The 23,535-nt window shown below is 37.4% G+C and overlaps 1 protein-coding gene across 2 annotated transcripts in view; it reads left to right on the top strand.

The window, feature by feature from the left end:
- Window positions 1-23,535, top strand: part of efnb3a (ephrin-B3a) — a 61,444-nt gene that overhangs the window by 14,185 nt on the left and 23,724 nt on the right. For both annotated transcript variants that reach the window (XM_079803780.1, XM_079803779.1), the window contains exon 2: window positions 3,515-3,810. In XM_079803780.1, coding sequence (XP_079659906.1) covers window positions 3,515-3,810 — 296 coding nt within the window. The remainder of the gene's footprint in view (window positions 1-3,514; window positions 3,811-23,535) is intronic.

Genomic DNA, 23,535 nt, shown 5'->3' with positions numbered 1-23,535 from the left:
GTCTCAAGAAACATCTGCGTACACACGAAACCACTGAAACGGACTCAAAACGATGTAGTATACATGCCAGACAAATTATGTGGTGCTGTAATTCTACCACAGAAATGCACTAAAAACGGGAGAAGAAGAGTTGTGGCTCGAAGGGGTAATGCAACGGTCGGAAGTGAGGCAAAATCTCACGATAAAATAACAATAAATACATTTGCTACTTACCAGATTGTTTTATTAACGCCTACACCTACACTCAAAAAAATGCTGAGTTAAAAATAACCCAAGTTGGGTTGAAAATGGACTAACCCAGCAATTGGGTTGTTTTAACCCAGTGGTTGAGTTAAATGTTTGCTTAAAACAAACCAATCGCTGGGTTAAAACAACCCAATTGCTGGGTTAGTCCATTTTCAACCCAACTTGGATTATTTTTCAACTCAGCATTTTTTAGAGTGCCCTAAACCTACCCTTACAGGTGCAATGATGCAATATTGATGTGCGCATACCCAGTGGCCGTAGCTGTATCCCTTCTAGTCTTTACCATGCGGGACGTGGTGTGGTGACATCACAGTTTCACAAAATATACGGATTCGCTGTACACACAAAAACGCAAGGGTGTCGGTTTCAGATTTATCCACTCTGGGACCCGGTTTAAAAAAATACCGGTTTCAGGCTCCTAAAATGCCGGATCCGTCTGGACGAAACGCTGATACGTTAAAAAAATGTTTACGTATACAGCTAAACACGTCTCCGTGTGGACGAGGCCTACGCTTTTTAGAAGGCTATGTTCAAACTGTCAGTCCAAATCCGATTTATGTGCATATCCGATTGATATCCGATCAGATTTAGCAAGTCTGAACAGGCAAAAATCACATGAAATGCAATTTTTACAAATCTGTTTCAAGCTACCTTCATATGTGGTTTGAAACCCTATTCAAATCGTATTTCTGGAAATCTGTTTCAGTCTGACCGCTCTGATCGGATTTTGCATAGTTTGTGACTTTCTCACGCCATGTAAAGCGTAAACGCCAGATGCTGAAAGTCACTGGGGAAACAAGGTTGTGATGTTGCAAAGTGCTAGCCTGGCTCCGCCCTCCTACGTACTTCCGCTCAATTTTCATTTTCCTTCAGTACTCCGTCTGGGACTGCGGTATAGTCTTAGGTTTTCTCTGAACAAATTTTTACCGGAGAAAATAGTGGAGAAAAGATGCGAGTGAAGCCATTCATTCCGCTGTGGCACCGCTGCCGAATATCCAGAAGTTAAAGCCGGAGCAAGAACAATCTTTGCTGAGTTTTGTTGGTGGCCATGATGTTGTGTCCCCGGGAAAAGTTTGATTTTCCAGCTCGCTCCGTTAGTGGTGAAAGAGTTGGCTGAAGCCCCGGTAATTGTTTCTCGTGCGGTCGGAAGGTATTGTCATCATTTACAGGGGCTAGTCAGTGATTTTATTGCCATCCGTCTCCCACCACCCGCGTAAAAATCTCCGTCCGAATTACCTACTGTTTTAGACAAACACCAAGGTCGTGTGGTAATTTAATTGCTGTCCGAATCCACATGTCTAAGTTTTCAAGAATATATCACTTAAAAATTCACTGTTTCCTTTTTGACCCCTGCAGAGCATCGTGCGGTTGCGCTTCGCTGTAATTTGGATGCATTTCTAGACTTGTATTTCTTTAAATGCTGGCAAGTATTTTCAAGAGCAATATATTTCATTACCGCTCAAAAAATAAAAGGAAGAAAAGCACGTAAACATTTGAATTGGGCCGTTATTTACGGCAGCATTTATTCTTATCATACCAAGCATATGATATTTTATTTACAGCATACAATCATGTTATGGACCTCGTGAGCAGCGCGTTCCCGATCACAAAACTCTCCCCTCCACACTCTAAAAATAAAAAGGTTCTATATTGCACCAAAAATGGTTCTTGGCTCGTAATCATAGGGGAACCTTTTTTAGTGCTATATAGCACCAATTTTGGTGCTTCAGTGGTTCTTCAGCGGTTCTTCAGAGGTTCTTCAGCGGTTCTTCAGAGGTTCTTCAGCGGTTCTTCAGAGGTTCTTCAGCGGTTCTTCAGAGGTTCTTCACCGGTTCTTTGACTAAGGTGCTATATAGCACCTCTGAAGAACCGCTGAAGAACCACTGAAGCACCAAAATTGGTGCTATATAGCACTAAAAAAGGTTCCCCTATGATTACGAGCCTTTTTTTTAGAGTGCACCGTGACTAAATCACAATCCGAATGCACAAGGTTGTATCACTGAGGTGGCTGCACATTTATTTTTACGGACTTCCATGTGAGAAATAAAGGCGAGCGGCGCATGACATGCGTCACGACTAGGGTTGGGTACCGAACTCGGTAAAATGTGAACGGTACCCAACCCTAGTCACGACCAAACGTTAGGGCAGATACAGAGTGGCTCTGGGCAGATCCAATAGTTTTAAACTTCAACAGAGTACCCGCCTTCAAGGAAGTAAACGCTTGTCAATGGAGAGTGGCCAGACTCTCTCTACAAATGAAACTGGCGGAAACGACAGCACTGAATAAAACTGCTCATGCCAGCCTCCTACGGTTCTGCCGCTGCCTCAAGACCCAGTAGACCAGCGTGCGGCAGCTGCACAATGTCATGTTATAAATAAGACAACATCTGTATTGCAAACCCCTCTATGTTGCGGTTGTTGTTGTTTTTTTTTTATTTTTATTTTTTTATGCCTACCACCAACGCAACATCATTGCCATAGAAACCAATGCAGATATTCCGGAAAATTAAAGAACTTTATGTAAAGTTTTTTCTGAAAATATTTTAGAAGAATGTCTAGATTTGAACATTCTTACAAACTTCTTAGAATTTTTTGTGAATCCAACACTTGGTCTAAATGATTCATGATTGAGTTCTCCTAGGTTAATTCATTGACTCAATGAACCAGACACAGCAGTTAGCATTTGCTGAAGGGGAAGATAACTGAATAATAGCTTAAATTCTGTTTCTTGTTCTGTGTGGACAACTTGTATGGTGCTTTTGAATCCTTTTTGAAATTTGGAAGTCCCCACTTATCATAATTGCATTGAAAGGAGCGACCAGTAAAATTCTTTAGAATATCTTCTTTTGTGTTCAACAGAACAATGTCGTACAGATTTGGAAAGACATAAGGGTTAGTAAATGATCACCGAAATATACATTTTTGGGTGAACTATTCCTTTAAGCCGTTGGCTGCTCCCCACAATCGAAGCTATTTCAGGTTTTACTATTGTAGGCAAAACGTGACCTCTACACACGCTCATTTTCATCACATTGGCAAGCAAAGCCACACATATGCCCTCTCACACACTCTCCAGAACCAAAGGGCATGTATGTTTACATTTTGAGTAAAAAATGTATGAACAAAAGGGCAGTTCCAGCATCAAACAGGCCTTGCAGTTTCACATGCACGTACTTGCAAGCAAATATCAGACTGTCAATCTCAGTTTCCATGGAGATGATCATTATTTATAGTCTGTCACTCACTTTTCACCCCTCTCTTTCTGCAGGTTCGGAGATGAGAGGGGCTATATAATCTACCCTCAAATAGGGGATCGTTTGGACCTTGTGTGTCCTGCCACGAGTCCCTTGGGGCCGAACTCTCCCCCTGAGTATGAGTATTATAAACTGTACCTGGTGTCCTCACGAGAACAGGCCGACAGGTGTGAGGTGATGGGTGCCCCTAACCTGTTGCTCACCTGCGACAAACCCAACAACGATATGAGGTTTACCATCAAATTCCAGGAGTATTCGCCCAATCTGTGGGGTCACGAGTTCAAGAACTTACGAGACTACTACATTATAGGTAAGTGTGTGCTTTGTTTTAACCAATATAATGATGACAAGAAACCAAGAGTGCCGTTTTTGGAGTGACAATTTGCACACCTCAAATCCCTGTTTTGGGTTTAGCTATTTTTGACCAAACCAGTGGTGTGTCAGCATCTGGAAATTTTTAATGAAGCTCCATCCATAACCATATATGTGTGTGTACAGAATGGGATTAGGCATTCGTAAAAGGAGATACTGTGCCTCCATTTTATAATTTTTTTTTTTTTCATGTAGCCATAATTTGTGTTAGGGTTGCAGTGCAGTAGTTATTCACACATATTCCAGGCATATTTAGGGTCTGATCACCGATGGCATGAGGACCCTATTGTAATTGCTTGGTCTATTATTATTCTTCTCCGAAATTAATCGCATTTTTGATGGCCTAAACATGCTCGAAAACTCGTGGTGAAAATTTACATCTGATAGGCGTTTCAGAATTAGGCGTGACAAAATGGCTCTATTGCGCCACTTACAAAATTTCAATTAAGCGCAGTTTGTGCTACTTTTCACGTACGAGTATGAACTTTGGTAGTCACATGTAACAGCCCAATACCTACAAAAAAGGCCTTGGGTTAAAAATCTGAAAACCCACCAGGAAGCGAGATATTTTTTATTTTCTCTGCAACGTTTTTGCAGTTTTTGCCATTTCCAGACGTTGTACTTGAACAAACTCCTCCTAGAGATTTAATCAGATCATCTTCATATTTGGTCAGTCTAATCTAAAGGCCTTTTGCGTAGTTAAATTGTGAAGATCTTGAGTTTTCACTGAAGGCAGCCTCACAAAGTTTCGTTTCGCCATGAAACAGGAAGTTGTTGTAACTTAGGCATACAATGTCCAACATGCCCCAAACTTCATGTGTTTGATAATAGTCCTGACCTGAAGACATCTACTTGTCAATATTCAGTTATAGTCACAGGAAGTGTGGCACATCAAAATTACTGCTATTTTTCTCCAATATTTACCCGCTTAAATGCATGTAGCCCACTATTCGCTGTTTACCTGAGGCCATCGGGTGGCGGTGGCACGGGTGCGAGGGCCCTTACATCGCAGCTTTAATGTTCCTTGTTGTTCAAGTTGGTAACACAGTTTTGAACCTTGTCATGTTCAATAATCTTAATTTCCACATTCTTATGTAATTTGTTTTTGTCATCCTCTATTATAACTATTATTAAACTATCAGCCAACACGCCAAGCTCGGCCCACATATTGTGTTATCTTGTGCCCTCCTTAAATGTTGGGAATAATTTATCCTCTCATCCAACCTACAAGTCTATTTTTACCTTTCTGCATATTGGTTTTAATATACAGAGACCCACACATGACATGCGGGGAGAAAATAACAAGATATTGTGGTCATGAATTAAGAATTAGTTTCCACAACTTTTAAATCGTGGCTATGTTGTCCTAATTTGTTCCCTCATTTTAGTTCAATTGTGGCCATGATTTAACAAAATTAACACAAGTTAACTAAAATGAGGGAAGGAAATGGTACAACTTGGCCACAAATAAAGTACTTTAAAGTAGTACTGCATCCTTCATATCTCTGAAGAGTCTTTAGTTTTATCATATTTATAAAAGACGCTGTACCGATCCTTTCCGAAAACAGCCGAGCTCATGGAGGTGTGCAGTGGGCGGAGCTAAAGAGTCACAAGCTCACACACACACACACAATACATCATGGCATTATCCCTGGATAACTTTCGATTCACTATACGTTTGTGTTGTTTACATTATATGCACTTATGCGGCAATTGCCAACAAAACACAGACATTTGATGCAGTTTCGACACATGACTGGGAAACAAACAAACACACTTGCAAAACTCTGTTGCTGCTCCGGAAAAAAGACTGCATCCACTGTTTCCTTAACACTGGGTTATTTGGGAAGCTGAACAAGGTTAACTTTCCCTCACAACCAAAAACACACTTCTTTAGTGACATTGTTGATTTCGCTCATCTGGGAGAAGTGCCCATACAAGGAATTCCGGCCTTTTGGACATCATACAGGGTCCATACTAGAAAAAAGGAGGAGTGTATTTGGCACAGAAATACGTTCAACTCGTCTTGATATTCAGGCCATGTTTAGCATGAGAATCCAACTCACTAACAGTATAAATAAGTCAGAATGCATGAAATGGCATTAGACCCCCGCCTCAACTAAAAAGATGGAAGGACTAAGTAAAACATGGCCATGAATTAATAAGTCATGTGAATTAATTCTTAATTCATGGCCACAATATCGATTTTTTTTCAGTAACACTTTACAATAAGGTTTCGTTGGTTAATATTAGTTAACAAAACTTCTACAGCGTTTGTTAATTGAATTAACACTTACTAATACATTATTAAAACCAAATGTTGTATTTGTTAACATTTTAGTTAATGCACTGTGAACTAACATGAACAAAGAACCACTATTTTTATTAACAAACATTAAAAAAGATTAATAAATACTGTAACAAATGTGTTACTCATTGTTAGTTCATGTTAGTTAATGCATTAACTAATGTCAACAAATGAGATCTTATTTTTTCTTCCACTTGTCCTGTATAGGGCTCCGTATTAATCGTATCTTGTAGTTTGGTTGGATTTTTATAGCGCACAACCTTTCCCAGACATTTTCAGTGGATGTAAATATGTATTTATTTATTTTATTCGCATCTATCAAAAAAAGTTTGTGTGATGGTTATGTGCTAAGCTGTATGATAACTGTACTTTCAAAATTCAAGGTAAAAACAATTATATTTGTTGCAGCTATACTCTACTCTAGTTAACTGCAATTTATTATGAATTTGAGAGCCATTATTAAATATTAAAAAAGGTTAAAGCCCAGAAATAAGATTTTAAATCATTTCTTCTATAAAAAATGATTTGAATGGACAAACATTTTAGGGAACATTTGCTAATTGTCCAAGTGCAATAATAACACGCATCAGCCGCAGGGGTTCTGTCCCGTCAAATTTGCCTCATAGTTGCTCCACCAATAGATGAATCCATCGATAAAACGGAGAATATGTGTGTGTGTGTGTTACTGTTTGTTCCCTAGGGAAATCACTTTTAATTAACCTATGTTGGCAGTTGTTAATTTCTACAATATGCCCGTAATGAGAAAGAGAAAGACAGAGTGTCGGGTGCAGTGCAGTTTTGCACACGCTTGTGATTATGTGGATCTTAATTGGCTGTAATGGGCCTGTGAGACCCAAGGGCATTTAAGAGCAGCTAGACACATCAGCCCGACCAATGGTTTCACTTCCCAAATATCCATGTATGGTGTCTGTAAGTGATGATCACGGATGTAAAGTATTTATGTGTTTTAATATAGGCTAAAAGCACAGCTTATTAGTGTAGGTTTTTGTGGTTTCATCCTGGTGTGTGTGGCTGCGAGTGATGCTTTTAGCTGGTGCTTGTTTCCCCTGTGATCTGCACTGTTTGAAGCTGAGATCTTCTCCCTGCTGAGTGTGTATCAGAGTATATCAAACGCTCAGAGCTCTTTTGTCAAAACTTTGATCACTGGGCGCTAACTGAGTTCCCAGGGGAGCACTTTACCCTAAAAAAGCGTTCAAAAAACCCACTGCATTAGAATCCCTCTCAAAACCTCCCCTTTGCCATCCTGTTCTGTCAAGCACATACTCACACAGTCGATAATTCACAGTAGTTGCATTGCTGACCATGTTAACGGTAAGATTAAAAAGTGTATTACTGTGGGCTTACACATACGCCTTTGTTTGCCAATCCTACTCGTTGATATTTCAGCTCTGGAGCATCAGTGTGTGTGTGTGTGTGTGTGTGTGTGTGTGTTTGTGTCACACTGTATTAGATTTGTGGTGAGGGGTTGTTAATTATTGAAAAGGTCTTGTTGGTTTATTTATCAAGGTTAAGCTGAAATATTAGTGATGAACCTACTCGACCCTACCCGGTGCGTGTACACAAATATATAACCTCTCAGTGTGAGCGAGTGATGCAATACAGCAAAATGAGTTATAATCAATAAAACTACATTGTCTGCTAGTGAGCAATGTCATTTAGATTTAGATTTTAGACATACTTTTTTACTGAAGTTTAATTAAATAATTAAAGAAAGAAAATTTTACATTTAAATTTAACACATGAATTTGATTTTGAGATTCCAATTTAAATTTGATTTATTTTTAAGATTTAGATTACATTTAGATTTGTACTTTGTAGATTTGACTCAAGATTTTGATTTATTAATTGTAAATTATTTCATATAATCACATTTTGATTTATGATTAGATTTCTTTTTAATACTTGTTTTATGCACTCAACAAAAGTATTCCTTGCATTGAATAATCCTTACATATTCATTTTATGAATTTTGAATGAGTAAAAAAACTAGACCTTAATAAAACATTTTGAATAAATCTTAAACTTCAATGTAAACACATTTTCATTTGATTAAAAATGTATGAATACAAATCACATAAACTGAATTTAGATTTATTCAAAATGTTTTATTAAGCTCTAGTTTCATTGCTAATTTATTATCCACACCGTTTTCAACATTAACTTTTTAAAGAAAAGCTGAGGTTAATCTGTAAAGGAAGACCTACACCAGAGCTTAATTTTGTGCAGAAAGCAAAAGCTTTTTAAAGCATTTCAACCTCAGCAATTATTTGTGATACCCCTGAATGACTGCATCAATCAAGAAGCTAAAGCTTTACTGATGGAATTGTTTGCTGTTTTGGCAAGTTATTTAAAATCTAATACACTGTAATCCCAAATATGTGGACAAAACTCAAAAAAATTGAGGCCTCAAATTTTTAAAGTTTAGAAATGTAAAGTTTACGTAAGCAGAACTTGCATATTTTTATTTTGTAATCATACATTTTAATTGCTCTGAACTTGAAATATTTGAGTAAGCTTATCTAATTCATACATTTAACTTAAAAATATCATGCAATCTCAAATTTTTGACTAGGTTTAACTACCTAATTCAATAAATGCCACCTTGCTAATTGGTTACACAATTATTCGGAAGCATTAGCATATCACTTGCTGAATGAGGACCGCAATATAATACATTTAGCATATATCTGTTCTCGAACTAAGCTCATGCTCCACTTGTCACTATGATGGTACCCTACATAAAAAAACCAACATAGCAGAATATATAGACGTGTGTGTGTGTGTGTGTGTGTGTGTGTGTGTGTGTGTGTGTGTGTGTGTGTGTGTGTGTGTGTGTGTGTGTGTGTGTGTGTGTGTGTGTGTGTGTGTGTGTGTGTGTGTGTGTGTGTGTGTGTGTGTGTGTGTGTGTGTGTGTGTGTGTGTGTGTGTGTGTGTGTGTGTGTGTGTGTGTGTGTGTGTGTGTGTGTGTGTGTGTGTGTGTGTGTGTGTGTGTGTGTGTGTGTGTATATATAAATATGTGTGTGTGTGTGTGTGTATATGTATGTATATATATATATATATATATATATATATATATAAATATGTGTGTGTGTGTGTATATATGTATGTATATATATATATATATATGTGTATGTATGTATGTATGTATGTGTATATTTGCATGTTTTGCTATGCTAGTTTAGACAAGTTTCTGCTATGTTGGTTTTTTTAACACTTAAAAAAGCATAAAAACACTTAAACATATAGCATTATGTTTAGCATTTTCGGTTAAATTTAAGTTAGTCTAAAGAAACAAGTTCATAAAACTCAAAACAATGAAACAATTCGGGTTTATTAAAATGTGTCAGTTTTGAGAACTCGAAAGAAAAAGAAAGTTCTAAATACTCATAATAGTTAATTTGATTGAACTAACGTTTAATTTGAGTTGGCTCTACTAAAACCAATGAATTATTTTGAGCGTTTGGGTTTACAGTGTAGGTTACGTGACTAATTTTATTCTGGCCGAGGCTGCCACAGTTTTATATATTTTTAAGTTGAGAAAAAATTAATTTGCAGAATTACTTGTCAGTCTGTAAATTGACTAACTTGGCGACCATGCACATTTGCTGTAATTCTGCATGGTAGTTAAATTTTTCCCAAATCATGTTAATGCGGTCTGTTACATACATTTAATTGGCTGCTGTGCCAGTCTAATTATATGATTTATTATCAACATATGCAGAAGTGTCTCTCGCTAATGTGCATTAGTCTGAGCACTGTCATTACATTCATTTTTTAGCTGTTGATTTTGTGGCCAGTTGTCACCATATTCTGCTGAAATGACACTCCAATTGTGTGCTTACTCTGATGTTTGCTTGTGGCATTTCTTGTCAAAGGTAACATGCAGTATTTTAGAACAGGACACAGTAATATAGGCTGATTTTAGGGTGAGTTTGCTTTTTTTCCCAACAACGGAAGGGGGTGAAAGGGCCAAGGTTCAAGAGTCAAGGTTCGCTATATATTTTAATTTAAAATTATTCACAATTGTATACAATTGAAATGTATTATTACTGTAAAGTTGTGAATCAAACAAAGATTATTATTATTATTATTATACATTTTACAAGAAACTTCAGTCTTTCTACTTGAAAATTTCAGGTTTAATTCAATGTGTCACTTGCCTTGAAATTTCTGAGTGGAAATTGTATTTACACCAGTAAGTTTTTCGGTGTAGTAAAATTGGGCAGTTTTCGTTAACTGGGTCATCTTTTTTGCAACATACTTTATTTAACATTTGGAACCCAGTGCTTACTTGCAGTGTAGAAACATGAGTCCACACACTTTATCGCATGCCATCACATGGTTACACGGTAACGTTTAGCATACCTTGCTGCACAGTTTGAAGCCATGTCAAAATTAAAACCGTACTATTTAATTTTACACAGATGCCGTGCTGCTCTCTGAGTTCCAAAGTTCAGCGTTTGTGGATGTGTGTTTGTGTGCATGTTTGTGTGTCTGCCATGCTGAGCCAGTGAGTTTGCCATCTGATGGCTATGAGTAGTGACAGGTCCCTCCCAAACTAGGTCAGCAATCAGAGCCCCGCACCACACTATGGTTGGTGTGTCAACGTGTGTGTGTGCGTACTGTGTGTGTCATGGCGTAAAGTCTGTTGTTTATCCCTATGAATGTGTCCGTTTGAATTTCCAGCTCTGTTTCGATTTCTGCATGTGTCGTTTCGTTCTGAGCGATCTGTGTGTGTGTGTGTGTGCGCGTATATACTCCTGATAAAGATCATGTTGTAGGTCTCAGGTTAATGGGATATAGACGGTTTAACACAGTGATTCATTAACCTTCTGGCATCCGCAGCTGCGCTTAAAGTCATTAAGCACACAAAAACACACACATAAATACAAAAACACACAAACCTTGTGTAAATGTAGAACCATTCAAAGGGAGTTTTACTAACATATGATCTTCATAAATGCATCACGGACACTGTGGCCCGTGTGTTTATTTCATCACATGAAGATTTAATTTGAGGTATGTTACTAAACTTTCCACACAGCTAACTATAATGCTCACAGTGACATCAAACATAACCTAGCACACACACACACACACGCAGCAGGGGTGAATAAAGGCTCTTTTGATGGATGGACGTGTGAGCAGAGGGAGGGAGATTACGGTGTGAGGGATTGTGGGAATTCTCCTCACCAGCTGTTCACTAGAGGCAGGGTGAAGGAAGATGAAGGGATAGAGTGATGGATGGAGAGAATGGCATGAGGGAAAGAGAATAGAGAATTCGGATGGTTATGTGGGTGAAGCCTCTGAGGAGTAGAAATGGAAATATTATTGAACATAAACACACATTGGCTACACTCAGACAGCTGCATGCAGTTAAAAATGAAGTTATACTATCATTCAAAATTTTGAGGTCAGTAAGATTTTTCTTTGAAAAGAGTCTCTTATGGTCACCAAGGCTGTGTTTATTTGATCAAGAATACATTAAAAACCATGATATTGAGAAGTATTAATACAAATGAAAATTACTGCTTGAATTTAAATTTATTGTAAGATGCAAGATGGCAAAGCTGAAATTTCATCTTCTGAAATCATTCTAATGCACTGATTTGGTGTTCAAGAAACATTTCTTATTATTATCATTGTGTTTTTATGGAAACAGTAATACAGTTTTTTTTAAGGATTATTTGATGAATAGAAAGTTCAAAAGAACAGCATTTATTTGAAACCAAAAACTTTCATAACAATGTCAAACTCTTTACTCTCATGTTTGATCAATTTAATGTGCCCTTGTTGAGAAAAAAAAGTATCAAAGGGATCATGAACTGCATCGTTTTATAATAATAATTTGTATTTATGTAGAAATAAAAGGAATTCTTCCTGCCCTGATTTAAGCCTCTGATTTGAACGCTCTGTTTGAAGGGGCGTGCTGTGAGACTTCAGTTTAAACGCCCACTGCTGTGATTGGCTGACGTCTTTGCATATAAAATAGCTAAGTATTACATGTGTAACTCTCCCGAAAACGTTTAGAAATGTTTTACTATTACAGCTCTCAAGTTCGTGAAAAGTGTTGATTATAGCATTATGTTTAGATCATGGCAAGAAAGGTTGCAGTGATGAGCATTGTGGCCAATCACAAACATGTGGAGTGCATGAATGCAGTGATCTCGTCATTGCAACTCGATTTCCGCACACTAATGAATGCTTTCATCATAACTAACAGTGCAAACACTATGTAAATAGAGATTTGTTTATTATAACGGGAGTTTTGGCGAGAGTCCAGAACTTTAGTCGCGCTGTTTGATTGCCGGCTCCAGAGATTGTAAAGGAAGTGTTCTTTGATTGCTTTCTGTATATCAGTTTAAATAAGTCACTGGTTTGATTTATTGACACAGACAAAGAACATCTGACTGTACAGTAATCATTACAAATCAGAAATCACTGGTCACAGATCAGGCATTAGAATTAGTTACTTGCATGGTGTCGCATTACTGTCCATATTGTAAAAGTCTGCACCGAAATTGTGACTGATTTACCAAAGAATCCACAGAGAAATGTACTGAATACAAATAAATAATGCTCAACTGAGACATTCACATTGTTGAGAATAAATAACCACATTCCTAGCATTAGGATCCTTTGGAAGGAAATATTTTTTTTAGTCCAGTCATCCTGTATCCTCATATCTCCTCGTCATCTCACTAACACACCAGTGGGCGGGCCCAAAGTAGGCGTTTATTTTCTTCTGCAGAGGTGTATTCCACGAGTTGTTCGCTGGGATTGGTTACGATAAAAGCTGTTTTTGGACTAACAAGGACGTTTTTTGTTCTGAAACTTGCAGGATATTCTTATAGTATGATTACTAACCCAAACTTTTGAACAGTAGTGCATGTTCACACTCTTTTGTGATTTGTGAAAACAAGATTCTGTTACCAAATTGAGACAAATTTTCAAAAACACAATAAAAAAAGTGGCATACATGTCACTATATTAGATTTTTTTTATATACTATCTTCTATATTCGTTATTGAAACATGTAAGTAGTAGCTAATGTTTGCCTGTTTACATGGCTGCTTGCTCTAATGTTAAACTGGATAAATGTGCGCTATTATTACCGCATATCCAAGGGTTCGTGCGGACTAACCTGGAGGCGCTGGCGCGATCACAAGCATTTCTTCCTGATAACAGCGGAAAGAACTTAAAAGAACTTAAACTTTTTTGTTATGTAGTAAGACAACATTCAAAACTGTAAAAAGAAACTATTAAATGAATCATGTCAAAAAACAAATATTGTCTGATTATTTAGTCTGTTTGAAACGTGCCTTTCTCTCTACAGGTGTCGCTATGACAATTCCGCATCGTCAACAACATCTTTGCAGCCGACACTGATTCAGAAATCACTAGTGTATTGATAAATTATTAAAACGTTCTGACATTCTCCTTTTCAGTTTTTTTTTTTTTTTTGCTGCAAGCTTTATGTGTGTGCTTGAGCACTTAGTTTATATTTTAAAGTCTCAATATTATGGTTTGATATTTCTCAATATAGAACAATGTTAGCAATATTACAAATATAATATATATTATAATATTATATTCTATTACTATATAATATTTCTCAGCCCTGAAACTCAAACCATTTCCTGATGCAACCCCCAAGTATACATTTAAGTAATTAAATTTATATCATAAGCGTGCAATTAGTTGACTATTGGCTAAAATGAATTACTAGTCGACTAGAAAACTCTTTAGTCGGGGGCAGCCCTAAAATATACGAACAAAATTAAAACAAGAAAAGTTGATTTCAAAAGCAACATTGAATAAGATAATAAGACTTGTTTACATTAAAAAATGTCCAGATGTTTTTAACGTGTTTATACTTATGCTACATTCCACACAGCTTGAAACTAATTTGTTTCCACCTCCTACTTAAAAATAATGACTGGAAGAGCACTCGGGAAGCTTTTTTTTCAGACTTGGAATCATTTTGTTTTCAGGCAATGTATTATGCAAATACATGTTATGATTTAGGGTATTTTTGTTATGATCTTAACACAAGGTGAAATTGAATGACTTTATTAGCATTAGCATTTTGACCTTATCCGGACTGCTTCTTGATGTTGGGTTGAGACTGTGGTTCGCAGGATCCTGTCTGTGTTTGTGTGTGTGTGTGTGTGTGTTGTCGGTTTCTATTACCACGTCCCATCCGCTCCATCCCTCCCAGCCCATTGACACACTTCTGAGAGGTGCTATTAGTCAACCTATTAAGATAATTACCTCAGAGGAAACGAGACAGCCTTCCTCCGACATATAGCGCCTTTGTATTTGTATTTGTGGATCAAATCCATTTAAAGTCCCCCTGAAATCAAAATTTAAGTTTTTTTTAGCTTTTAGCATGAATATGTTAGCCTTAATGTTATGAATATGCTGGTGTGTCAAAAGCGACATGGACTAAATTATGATGAGAAATGTTTAGAGATTAGGAGGAAACTGCGGCTTTACTGAGCTGTCTTCCTGTTTCAGGGGAAATTACACATTGAATAATGCTGCGCTTTTCAAGGTACTTCAGTGGTCTTTAAATTTTCTTCTTTACTGAACGCAAAATGAAATGGATAATGATAGACAGTAGTACATATGATTTTTGCAATATGTTCCAAGACTTCTGGAACCATATAATGGTTTGAAAGGTTTAAGAAGACTTGCCATATAGCGCACAAGTTGCATGGAACGCTACTATTTTATCCAAATGAACATCTTACTGAATAACAAATCGTACAAAACCAATTTGAATATTGCTCATTCAGTTATCAAGAAATACAAGCTACATCAAACCAACAAGACACTCAGTAGAAAGCTCGTTCTTCAAAACTCTGAAGGAGACTTGCCAACAGTCGCTTTGAAGAAGCCACAGAGTTCAGTAGCTGGGAATAAAATATAAAGTCAATCACAACAAGAGCTCGGGCCTACATGGGGCGTTGATACAAAAGAAGCCATTACTCCAAAAGAACCATGTGGGGTGGAAAACATAATGCAGACCTAGAAAAGCTTGTGTGGTCAGATGAGACCAAGGTAGAGCTTTTCAAAGGTGTAGATCTCACGCTGCCTACACCTTAAAACCCCATACCTGCAGTGAAGTATGTTTGTGTAGCTTCATGCTGTGGGCCATTTTTGACCAGCAGGGATTGGGCATCTTGTTAAAATGGAGTGAAGACTGCATTGTGCCAAAATACAGTGAAACACTGCAGGTGAACCTGAGTCAGTGCTGAAAAACTGCAGCTTCGAGATGGTGGCGCGATGTAATCTTGAAATGGGAAGATGGAGTATGTATGCAAATAAAGATATCTCCATTGTTTATTTGTATTATACAACAATGTGACATTAAAATAACTAGGTTTGCATTTCCAGATGGAAATGGCAGTGCTTGCAAGGCATAGCCTACTTTTAATTCCGCTTCAGAGCTGCTTTGGCGTTATGACTTTTTTTTCCCTAAGTGCACATGGAATCAGTCAAATACATGCAGTGTAAAGGCATCTATAGATGGTTAACTGCAACAGAGAAGACCAGTTGCAATTCATTATGCAAATACCTCATTGAAGTCAGGGCTTGCATAAATACTAATTTGTATTATTAGTCTCTCAGAAAAGCAGTCAACTGGTTGGCAGGTCATTGTTTACCTGATGTATATGACTCAGAAGAAACTCCTTTAGGCTAAAACGAGGCAAAATCTGGGCAGTCAGTGAAAATGTATTAGACGTCTAACCATAGCCCAAGAATAGACTTGTCATCTATTCTAGAGCATGAACATGTCAAAGAAATGAAACCAAACACCTTGTAATCACGGTTGACTTTGCTTACATGATGGAATATTATACATCTCGCAAGTTATTTTGGCAAAAACGACATGTAACCAAATTCAATGTTATTTTGGCTAGAAGTTACTCATAGCTGGACTATATCAGGTCTATAGTTATTAGTTAACCAAGACGGTGAAATGACGGCTATTGCTTGGTGGGTATTTCTCACAATTGCAACTTTATTTCTTTTAACTGAATTGTATATCTCACAATATGTCTCTTATTGTGACTTTACATCTCACAATTATAACTTTTTCATAATAACTTTTTCTTATCTTAAATGCTAGTGCATATCTTACAATTGTGTTTTTTTAACTTTATCTTACTAGTTTTACTTTTATTTTACTCAGGAAATATCCTAGTATGGAGGCCAATGTTTGCCACAATAAAAGTGATCTATAACTAGTTGACAAAAACCTGTAGCCAAACTACTCAACTAGTTGGTGCAGTCCTTCTGCAAATGACATAATGTACACCATTCAAAAGTTGTTGTTTTTTATGTTTTGAAAGAAGTCTCACCAAGGTTTTTCTAATTGAATATACACTATATTGCCAAAAGTTTTGGGATGCCTGCCTTTACATGCACATGAACTTAAATGACATCCCATTCTTAATCCGTTGGGTTTAATATGGAGTTGGCCCACCCTTTGAAGCTATGACAGCTTCAACTCTTCTGGGAAGGCTTTCCACAAAGTTTAGGAGTGTGTTTATGGGAATTTTTGACCGTTGTTCTAGAAGCACATTTGTGAGGTCAGGCACTGATGTTGGAAGAGAAGGCCTGGCTCGTCTCTGCTCTAATTCATCCCAAAGGTGTTCTATCAGGTTGAGGTCAGAAATCTGTGCAGGCCAGTCAAGTTCCTCCACACCAAACTCGCTCATCCATGTCTTTATGGACCTTGCTTTGTGCACTGGTGCGCAGTCATGTTGGAACAGGAAGGGGCCATCCCCAAACTGTTCCCACAAAGTTGGGAGAATGAAATTGTCCAAAATGTCTTGGTATGCTGAAGCATTAAGAGTTCCTTTCACTGGAACTAAGGGGCCAAGCCCAACCCCTGAAAAACAACCACACACCATTATCCCCCCTCCACCAAACATTACACTTCACAATGCAGTCAGGCATTCTCCTGGTACCCACCAAACCCAGAATCATCCATCGAATTGCCAAACAGAGAAGCTTGATTTGTCACTCCAGAGAACACGTCTCCACTGCTCTAGAGTCCAGTGGCGTGCTTTACACCACTGTGTCCAACGCTTTGCATTACACTTGGTGATGTAAGGCTTAGATGCAGCTGCTCAGCCATGGAAACCCATTACATGAATCTCTCTACGCACTGTTCTTGAGCTAATCTGAAGGCCACATGAAGTTTGGAGGTCTGTTGCTATTGAGTTGGCGACTTCTGCGCACTGTGTGCCTCAGCATGCGCTGACCCCGCGCTGTGATTTTACGTGGCCTACCACTTCGTGGCTGAGTTGCTGCTGTTCCCAATTGCTTCCACTTTGTTATAATACCACTAACAGTTGACCGTGGAATATTTAGTAGTGAGAAAAATTTCACGAATGGACTTATTGCACAGGTGGCAACCTATCACGGCACCACGCTTGAATTCACTGAGCTCCTGAGAGCTCCATATGGACATTAAACTTGTCCATGTAAACTTGAAATTAATTACTTCAGTGTCACATGATCCTTCAGAAATCATTCTAATACACTGAATTGATGCTCAAAAAACATTTCTTATCAATATTGAAAACCGTCGTGATGCTTCATATTTATCAAGTATTCTTTGATGAATCGAAAGTTCAAAAGAAGAACATTTATTTGAAATAGAAATCTTTTGTAGCCATGTAAAATACTTTACTACTGTTGATCAATTGTATGCATCCTTGCTAAATAAAGTTTTTTTTTTTTTTTTTACTGACCCCAAACTTTTGACCAGTGTATGACAGTTTTTAGAGTGTATACTGTATGAGTTTGTTGAAGGCCAAAAGTAGAAAACACATCCAAAACTAAAATGATCTACAAAGAATAGTTTGAATGGAGTTTGAAGAGTATGAAAACTGTCACAGGTGGTTTTATCGTGCACATGGAACATTTTTAAAGTTTGTCTTTTGAAGTGCCTCATATTACACATTGTATACTGCACAAATTAAGTTGAATGCCTAAAACATTGAATAAACTATCACCAGTCACTTTTCAAGGAGATTAGAGGTTTTCCTCAAGTTTGTGATGCTCAAAATAATTTCCACACATCAGCCAGATCTAAAAAAAAAAAAAAAAGATCAACCTTGAAAAAAGGTTTTTGCCAATAGGGATGATGCTTTCATTAATCATGAATACACTTTCAGAACCATGTTTTCTGACAGTTGCCGATGAATTAGGACTGCGGCTGTCTAAAATATGCATATTTCATGATGTTAATGTATAGCACTTTGCTCCGCATAAGGCTGTGAGCAGATCCATGGAGATCTGCGATGTCTACTTCGGTACCTCATCAGCACAGAGTTCATAGAGTTTCTCTCTCTCTCCTTCTCCCATCTCTCTCCTCTTTAACTGTTCCCTTGCGTCCCCACCTCCACGCTGCTGGCTGCGGGCTGACTCAGATGTCAGAGCGTGTTATTTCAGCAGGCTGATTCTCAATAATGTGTCTTTATCTGGGCTCTTTGTGGCACAGGGTTTTGGCGGTGGGGCCGCGTTGGGATTCGGATGAGGGAGGAGGCATCGCCGAGCAATAATGAGTTCTCGTTTTGTTAATGCCTTCCCACACCTCTTCAAACATGCATCATATACTCACCTCTAACACGAGGACAGATATTTAGCACTGCTGAATGTGCAGTTTGGATTCGCTGTGTGGTTTTGTTTGAAAGTGCGAGGGTATGCGTGTGTAAACGCAGTATTCGTGTTAGGCAGGTGATGTGTGTGTGGGTTCCTGCTGTTGTCGTCTGATTGACAGGTGTGCTTGCTCTTTTAAAGCTCTTTAAACGTGTGACAGTAGTCTTACTCTCCTCGTCGTCGTCTCCTCCATCTCCGCCAAACATTACTGACATGAACATGACCTAGAGAAAAACCTTTACAATCTCACTCTTGTTTCGCTCAGATTGTTCCTCGAGTCATTCCTTCTCTCTCTCCACTTCTCTCTACCTGGGTGAATCTTATGAAACCCGTCAAGAACATATCCAGGTCATGTCTGGCCACCCCAAATAAAAAACGAAATTATATTTTGCATAAAAAATGCTACATTTTGGACATTTGCTACATTCAGTATGTTTTGCATTGTGGCAAAAAAAATGAAGATAAACAATGAATTCTAATACTATTATTATTATTATAATAATTCAATTTAGTATTATTTTGTGTGTTTTGTGGTAACAAGACTTTTTAATTATTATATTGTGCTTAATTATCATGAAAATGTCCTAAAATCCTAAATTAAAAAAAATACCTTAAAAATACATTAAAAAAAAAAGGTATTTTCTTATTTTTATTTTCAAGTAAATGAAATTTGCTCAGGAGATTTTTGCAATACATTTAGTGAGAATCACCAAAGAAAGAAATTTAAAATATATATATTTTTTTCTATTGATTTTTTTTCATTGTTATTATTATTATTATTATTATTAAATATTTGATTCATGCATTTGTTGTTATTATTATTATTTATTAAATATATTAATATTATCATTCATTAATAACATACAAGAGGTATATGTTTTTTTTTTTTTTTCGTTTCTAGCTTTGTGGCATTGCAGATGGTTCAAAAATCTGTTATTGTAATGAGATTTTAAACAGAATAATCCTTCTTTACAAAAAGCATTAAACATCTGGATGCGTTATGGTGATGAGAATTTGGGAATCTTAATATTCCTAAAAAAAAAACTGACTTAAATTTCTTTATTCGAAATGTCCTTTCCTTTCTTTCTTTTCTATTTATTATTAGGGTGAAATATGACCTGGACATGTGTTTCTCTGTCTCTCTTGCTCTCTCTCTCTCTCTTTCTCTCTTCTTTTCCCTTATATTAAACTCTCTTAAATTAGACTGTGGCCTCTCACCTTTCTCATCCCCTGTCCTTCACTCCTCCATGCTGTTCTATCTTTTTCTCATCTCATTCCCTTTCTCTCTTATTATCCGTGCCCGTTTTAGATCATTAATTCTTAATGTTGCCCTCATGAAAATGTCCATTAAAAGCAGCCACCAAAGTACAAAACACAAGGATTCACTTGAATATTTGACTAGTTCCTGTAATTATTTAACCATGCTTACGAGACCCTTTTCAGAACCTCGGCCACATAAGTGTCTTTTGTCTGAGCTGCAGGGAGCAGCAGGCCTGGACAGCCCAGTTAACTAGGAAGGAGTAATGTCTTGTTTCATTAGTTGTGGCTGGACTTATTACTCTGGCTGTGAATTTATGACCTTGTTAAAGTCATAGTTTGGTATGTTGTTGTTCGTAGAAGTGTCTGAGTTATGCCCATGTCGCCATTCAGGTCTGTGCACTGCAGGGGTCACATCTTTGTGCGCTGCCTGGACGTTTCTCCACTGAGCTGCTGGACGGGTCAGTCATTAAAAAAGTCTGTGTGGAGAGGATGTCAGACAGGATTAGCGGTTAATACCTGTCAATTGCTCACCAAAGATGACATTTAAGATTACAGCTGTAGGATTTCAGCCCTGTTTCCATAGGGACTGTTCCTCCTGTCACTCACTCTGTATGTCAGGCAGTCACATCATGCTGCCTTCAAGACAAGACGGAATGATTGTATTGTATTTACAATGTTGTTATTACCTTTGGAAATACTTGGGATTTGAGCTTTGACTTTCAGAGGTTAATTAAAAAATCACAGTAGAAGAAAATTGGTATTGGTCATAATTAAACACCCCATGAAATTGCTTTGTTTTTTTACATTTTCTATTCAAACAGAAAGTTGCTAGTCTGTGGTATTAGGCGAAGAATAGTTCTCTTTCTAGGGTGCATTTGATTAGACAAAAAACTGCATGAGACAATTATAATTTTGCCTGTTTTCTTGGAAGAGAAAATGCATAGATATTGTTATAAATTATAATATACATATTTTTGTGTATGTGTGAGAAATAGAAATCTGTTTTATTCTAACCAAAAATATTAATCATTAAAATTATATAAACATTATTATTAGTAAGTATGAATTTTCAAGAAGTAACAGCCATTCAATGACATTATAGTATAAAGAGAGTTAAATATTCAACTATATTACTGATCTGCCCGCATTGACATTATATGATAACTGAACTGAGCTGGATGACATCACTGTTGTCTCCTGAGCGGCTACAGCCAAATTAAATTCTTTTGCATTATTTTCCTGTTATCACTGTAAAGCTGCTTTGAAACAATCTGCATTGTATAAAGCGCCATATAAATAAAGGTGACTTGACTTGAGAGCGTGACAAATCAGCTCACTTAAAGGTGCAGTCTGTAAATTTTAGTGGCATCTGATGGTGAGGTTGTGAATTGCAATCGCCCACCACTCACCCCTCCCTTTCAAAGCACATAGAAAAGCTACAGTTGCCGACACAGGACAAAGATGTTGTCATCGTAGAGAGCAGAGAGTGGCTAGCGCTCTGTAGAGAAGTTTGTCCATTTAGGGCTACGGTAGAAACATGGCGGCGCAAAATGGCGATTTCACTCCAATGGGACTCGCGGTGTATGTAGATAGAAATGGCTCATTCTAAGGTAATAACAAACATAAAGGTACATTATTTAAGGTCTTTATACACCACTGAAAACGGTTATGTATATTATATTGCATTTCTATCAATAGATCCTCATAAATACTACAGACTTCACCTTTAAAAGGGATAGTTCATTCAAAATAAAAAGTATCCTCATTTATTCACCCTCATGTTGTTTCAAACCTGTATGAATTTATTTCTTCTGCAGAAGAACAATACAAAAAAGAAAGTCAATAGGGTTCAGTATTGATTTTTACTTTGGACTTTTATTGTATGGCCAAAAATAGTTTTTACTTTTATTCTTCAAAATATCTTTTGTGTTCCACAAAGGTTTGGAAAAACATGAGCGTGAGAAGAATATTCATTTTGGGTGAACTATCCCTTTAAGCCATTCATCCAATCACTACACCGCTCAATGAAGCAGCAGAACAACTGTTCCTCATAAACACGCTCACTTAGTGCATCACATCTGTGTAGCGGCAGATAAAAGAGACTTGTTTAACCACAATCCACTGCATAACATGACTTTATGTGTTAAAGATTACAGCAGCAGGTCCAATAACCAGAACATCTGAACTCTATTGCAAAGTTCATCGCATTCCCACAGTCAAAAGGTGGTGTTTTAGGTCCAAAAAGGTTTTGACCTCTGGAAAAGTGTGCAAGTTCCCATCTTCCAGCTTCAGGACACACTAAAGAAAGCTGTTTGACGAACAAGCAGTAAGCTCTATTCCTATATGTAGTGTCCACTTACCTGCCTTTCAGCAAATCAGTTAGTACTACTGGCGAATATTACATGATCTAATTAAAGGGGTGGTTGATTTTGATTTCACTTTTTAACTTTAGTTATTGTGTAATGTTGCTGTTTGCGCAAAAATAGCATCTGCAAAGTTACGACGCTCAATGTTCAAAACAAAGGGAGATATTTTCTTTTAAAGAAATCGCTTTTTAAGGACTACAACAAACGGCTGGTAGGGACTACAACAAGCTTATTCAGGGGGTAGTAACATCTATAACCCTAAAATTTACATAAACTCTGCCCCCGGGAACACACAACAAAGGGGGTGAGGCCATGTTGAGAAGAGGAAGAGTTGTTGTGGTGTCGCATCCATCATTTCACATTTATTGCAATACAGTACGTAACACAAATTCAATATCATGTTATAAAAGACAAATGACAACATAAGGTATAACCGTAATTAAACTAAACTATACCTTCTATAACTAAATTGTATATATTCTATAACTAAACTATAAACTGTATCTTCGTGCAGAATATATTCTATGGCTCTGTGCATTTTACAAGAGTTCCCACACAAGCAATTTATAGATTATCATGACAGAATATGCTACTCGATGACCTGAAGATAGTTAACTCCACATTGCTACAAAAATTCATCACCTAACCATTCAGAAACGTCCTGTTGCGTTCTACATGTTGTCACTTCTTCATGAGTCTCTCCATCATTGTCCGACTCCGGTTTGAACAAAAGGTTTCTGACCTTTTCATTGCATGTCTGCATGAGGTAATCAGAGCTGCTAACATGAGCTCTTGAGGCTCCACCCTCTTCTTGAAAGGAGGCCAGGAGAAGCAGCTCATTTGCATTTAAAGGGACACGCACAGAAACGGTGTGTTTTTGCTCACCCTCAAAAAGCGACAAAACAACTCTGGGAACATTAAAGAATTTAAATTTTAAATCTTGTAAAAAGGGGCATTATAGGATCCCTTTAATATTCTTGTACTAAAAAGTAAAGGAATTTCATTATGAACCTTTTCAGCTTGGATC

The sequence above is a fragment of the Gobio gobio genome (genome assembly GCF_949357685.1).
Source record: "Gobio gobio genome assembly, chromosome: 22".
In the NCBI taxonomy this organism is placed as follows: domain Eukaryota; kingdom Metazoa; phylum Chordata; class Actinopteri; order Cypriniformes; family Gobionidae; genus Gobio; species Gobio gobio.
Note: the sequence above shows the minus strand (reverse complement) of the source record. Positions and strands in the feature narration are given on the sequence as shown.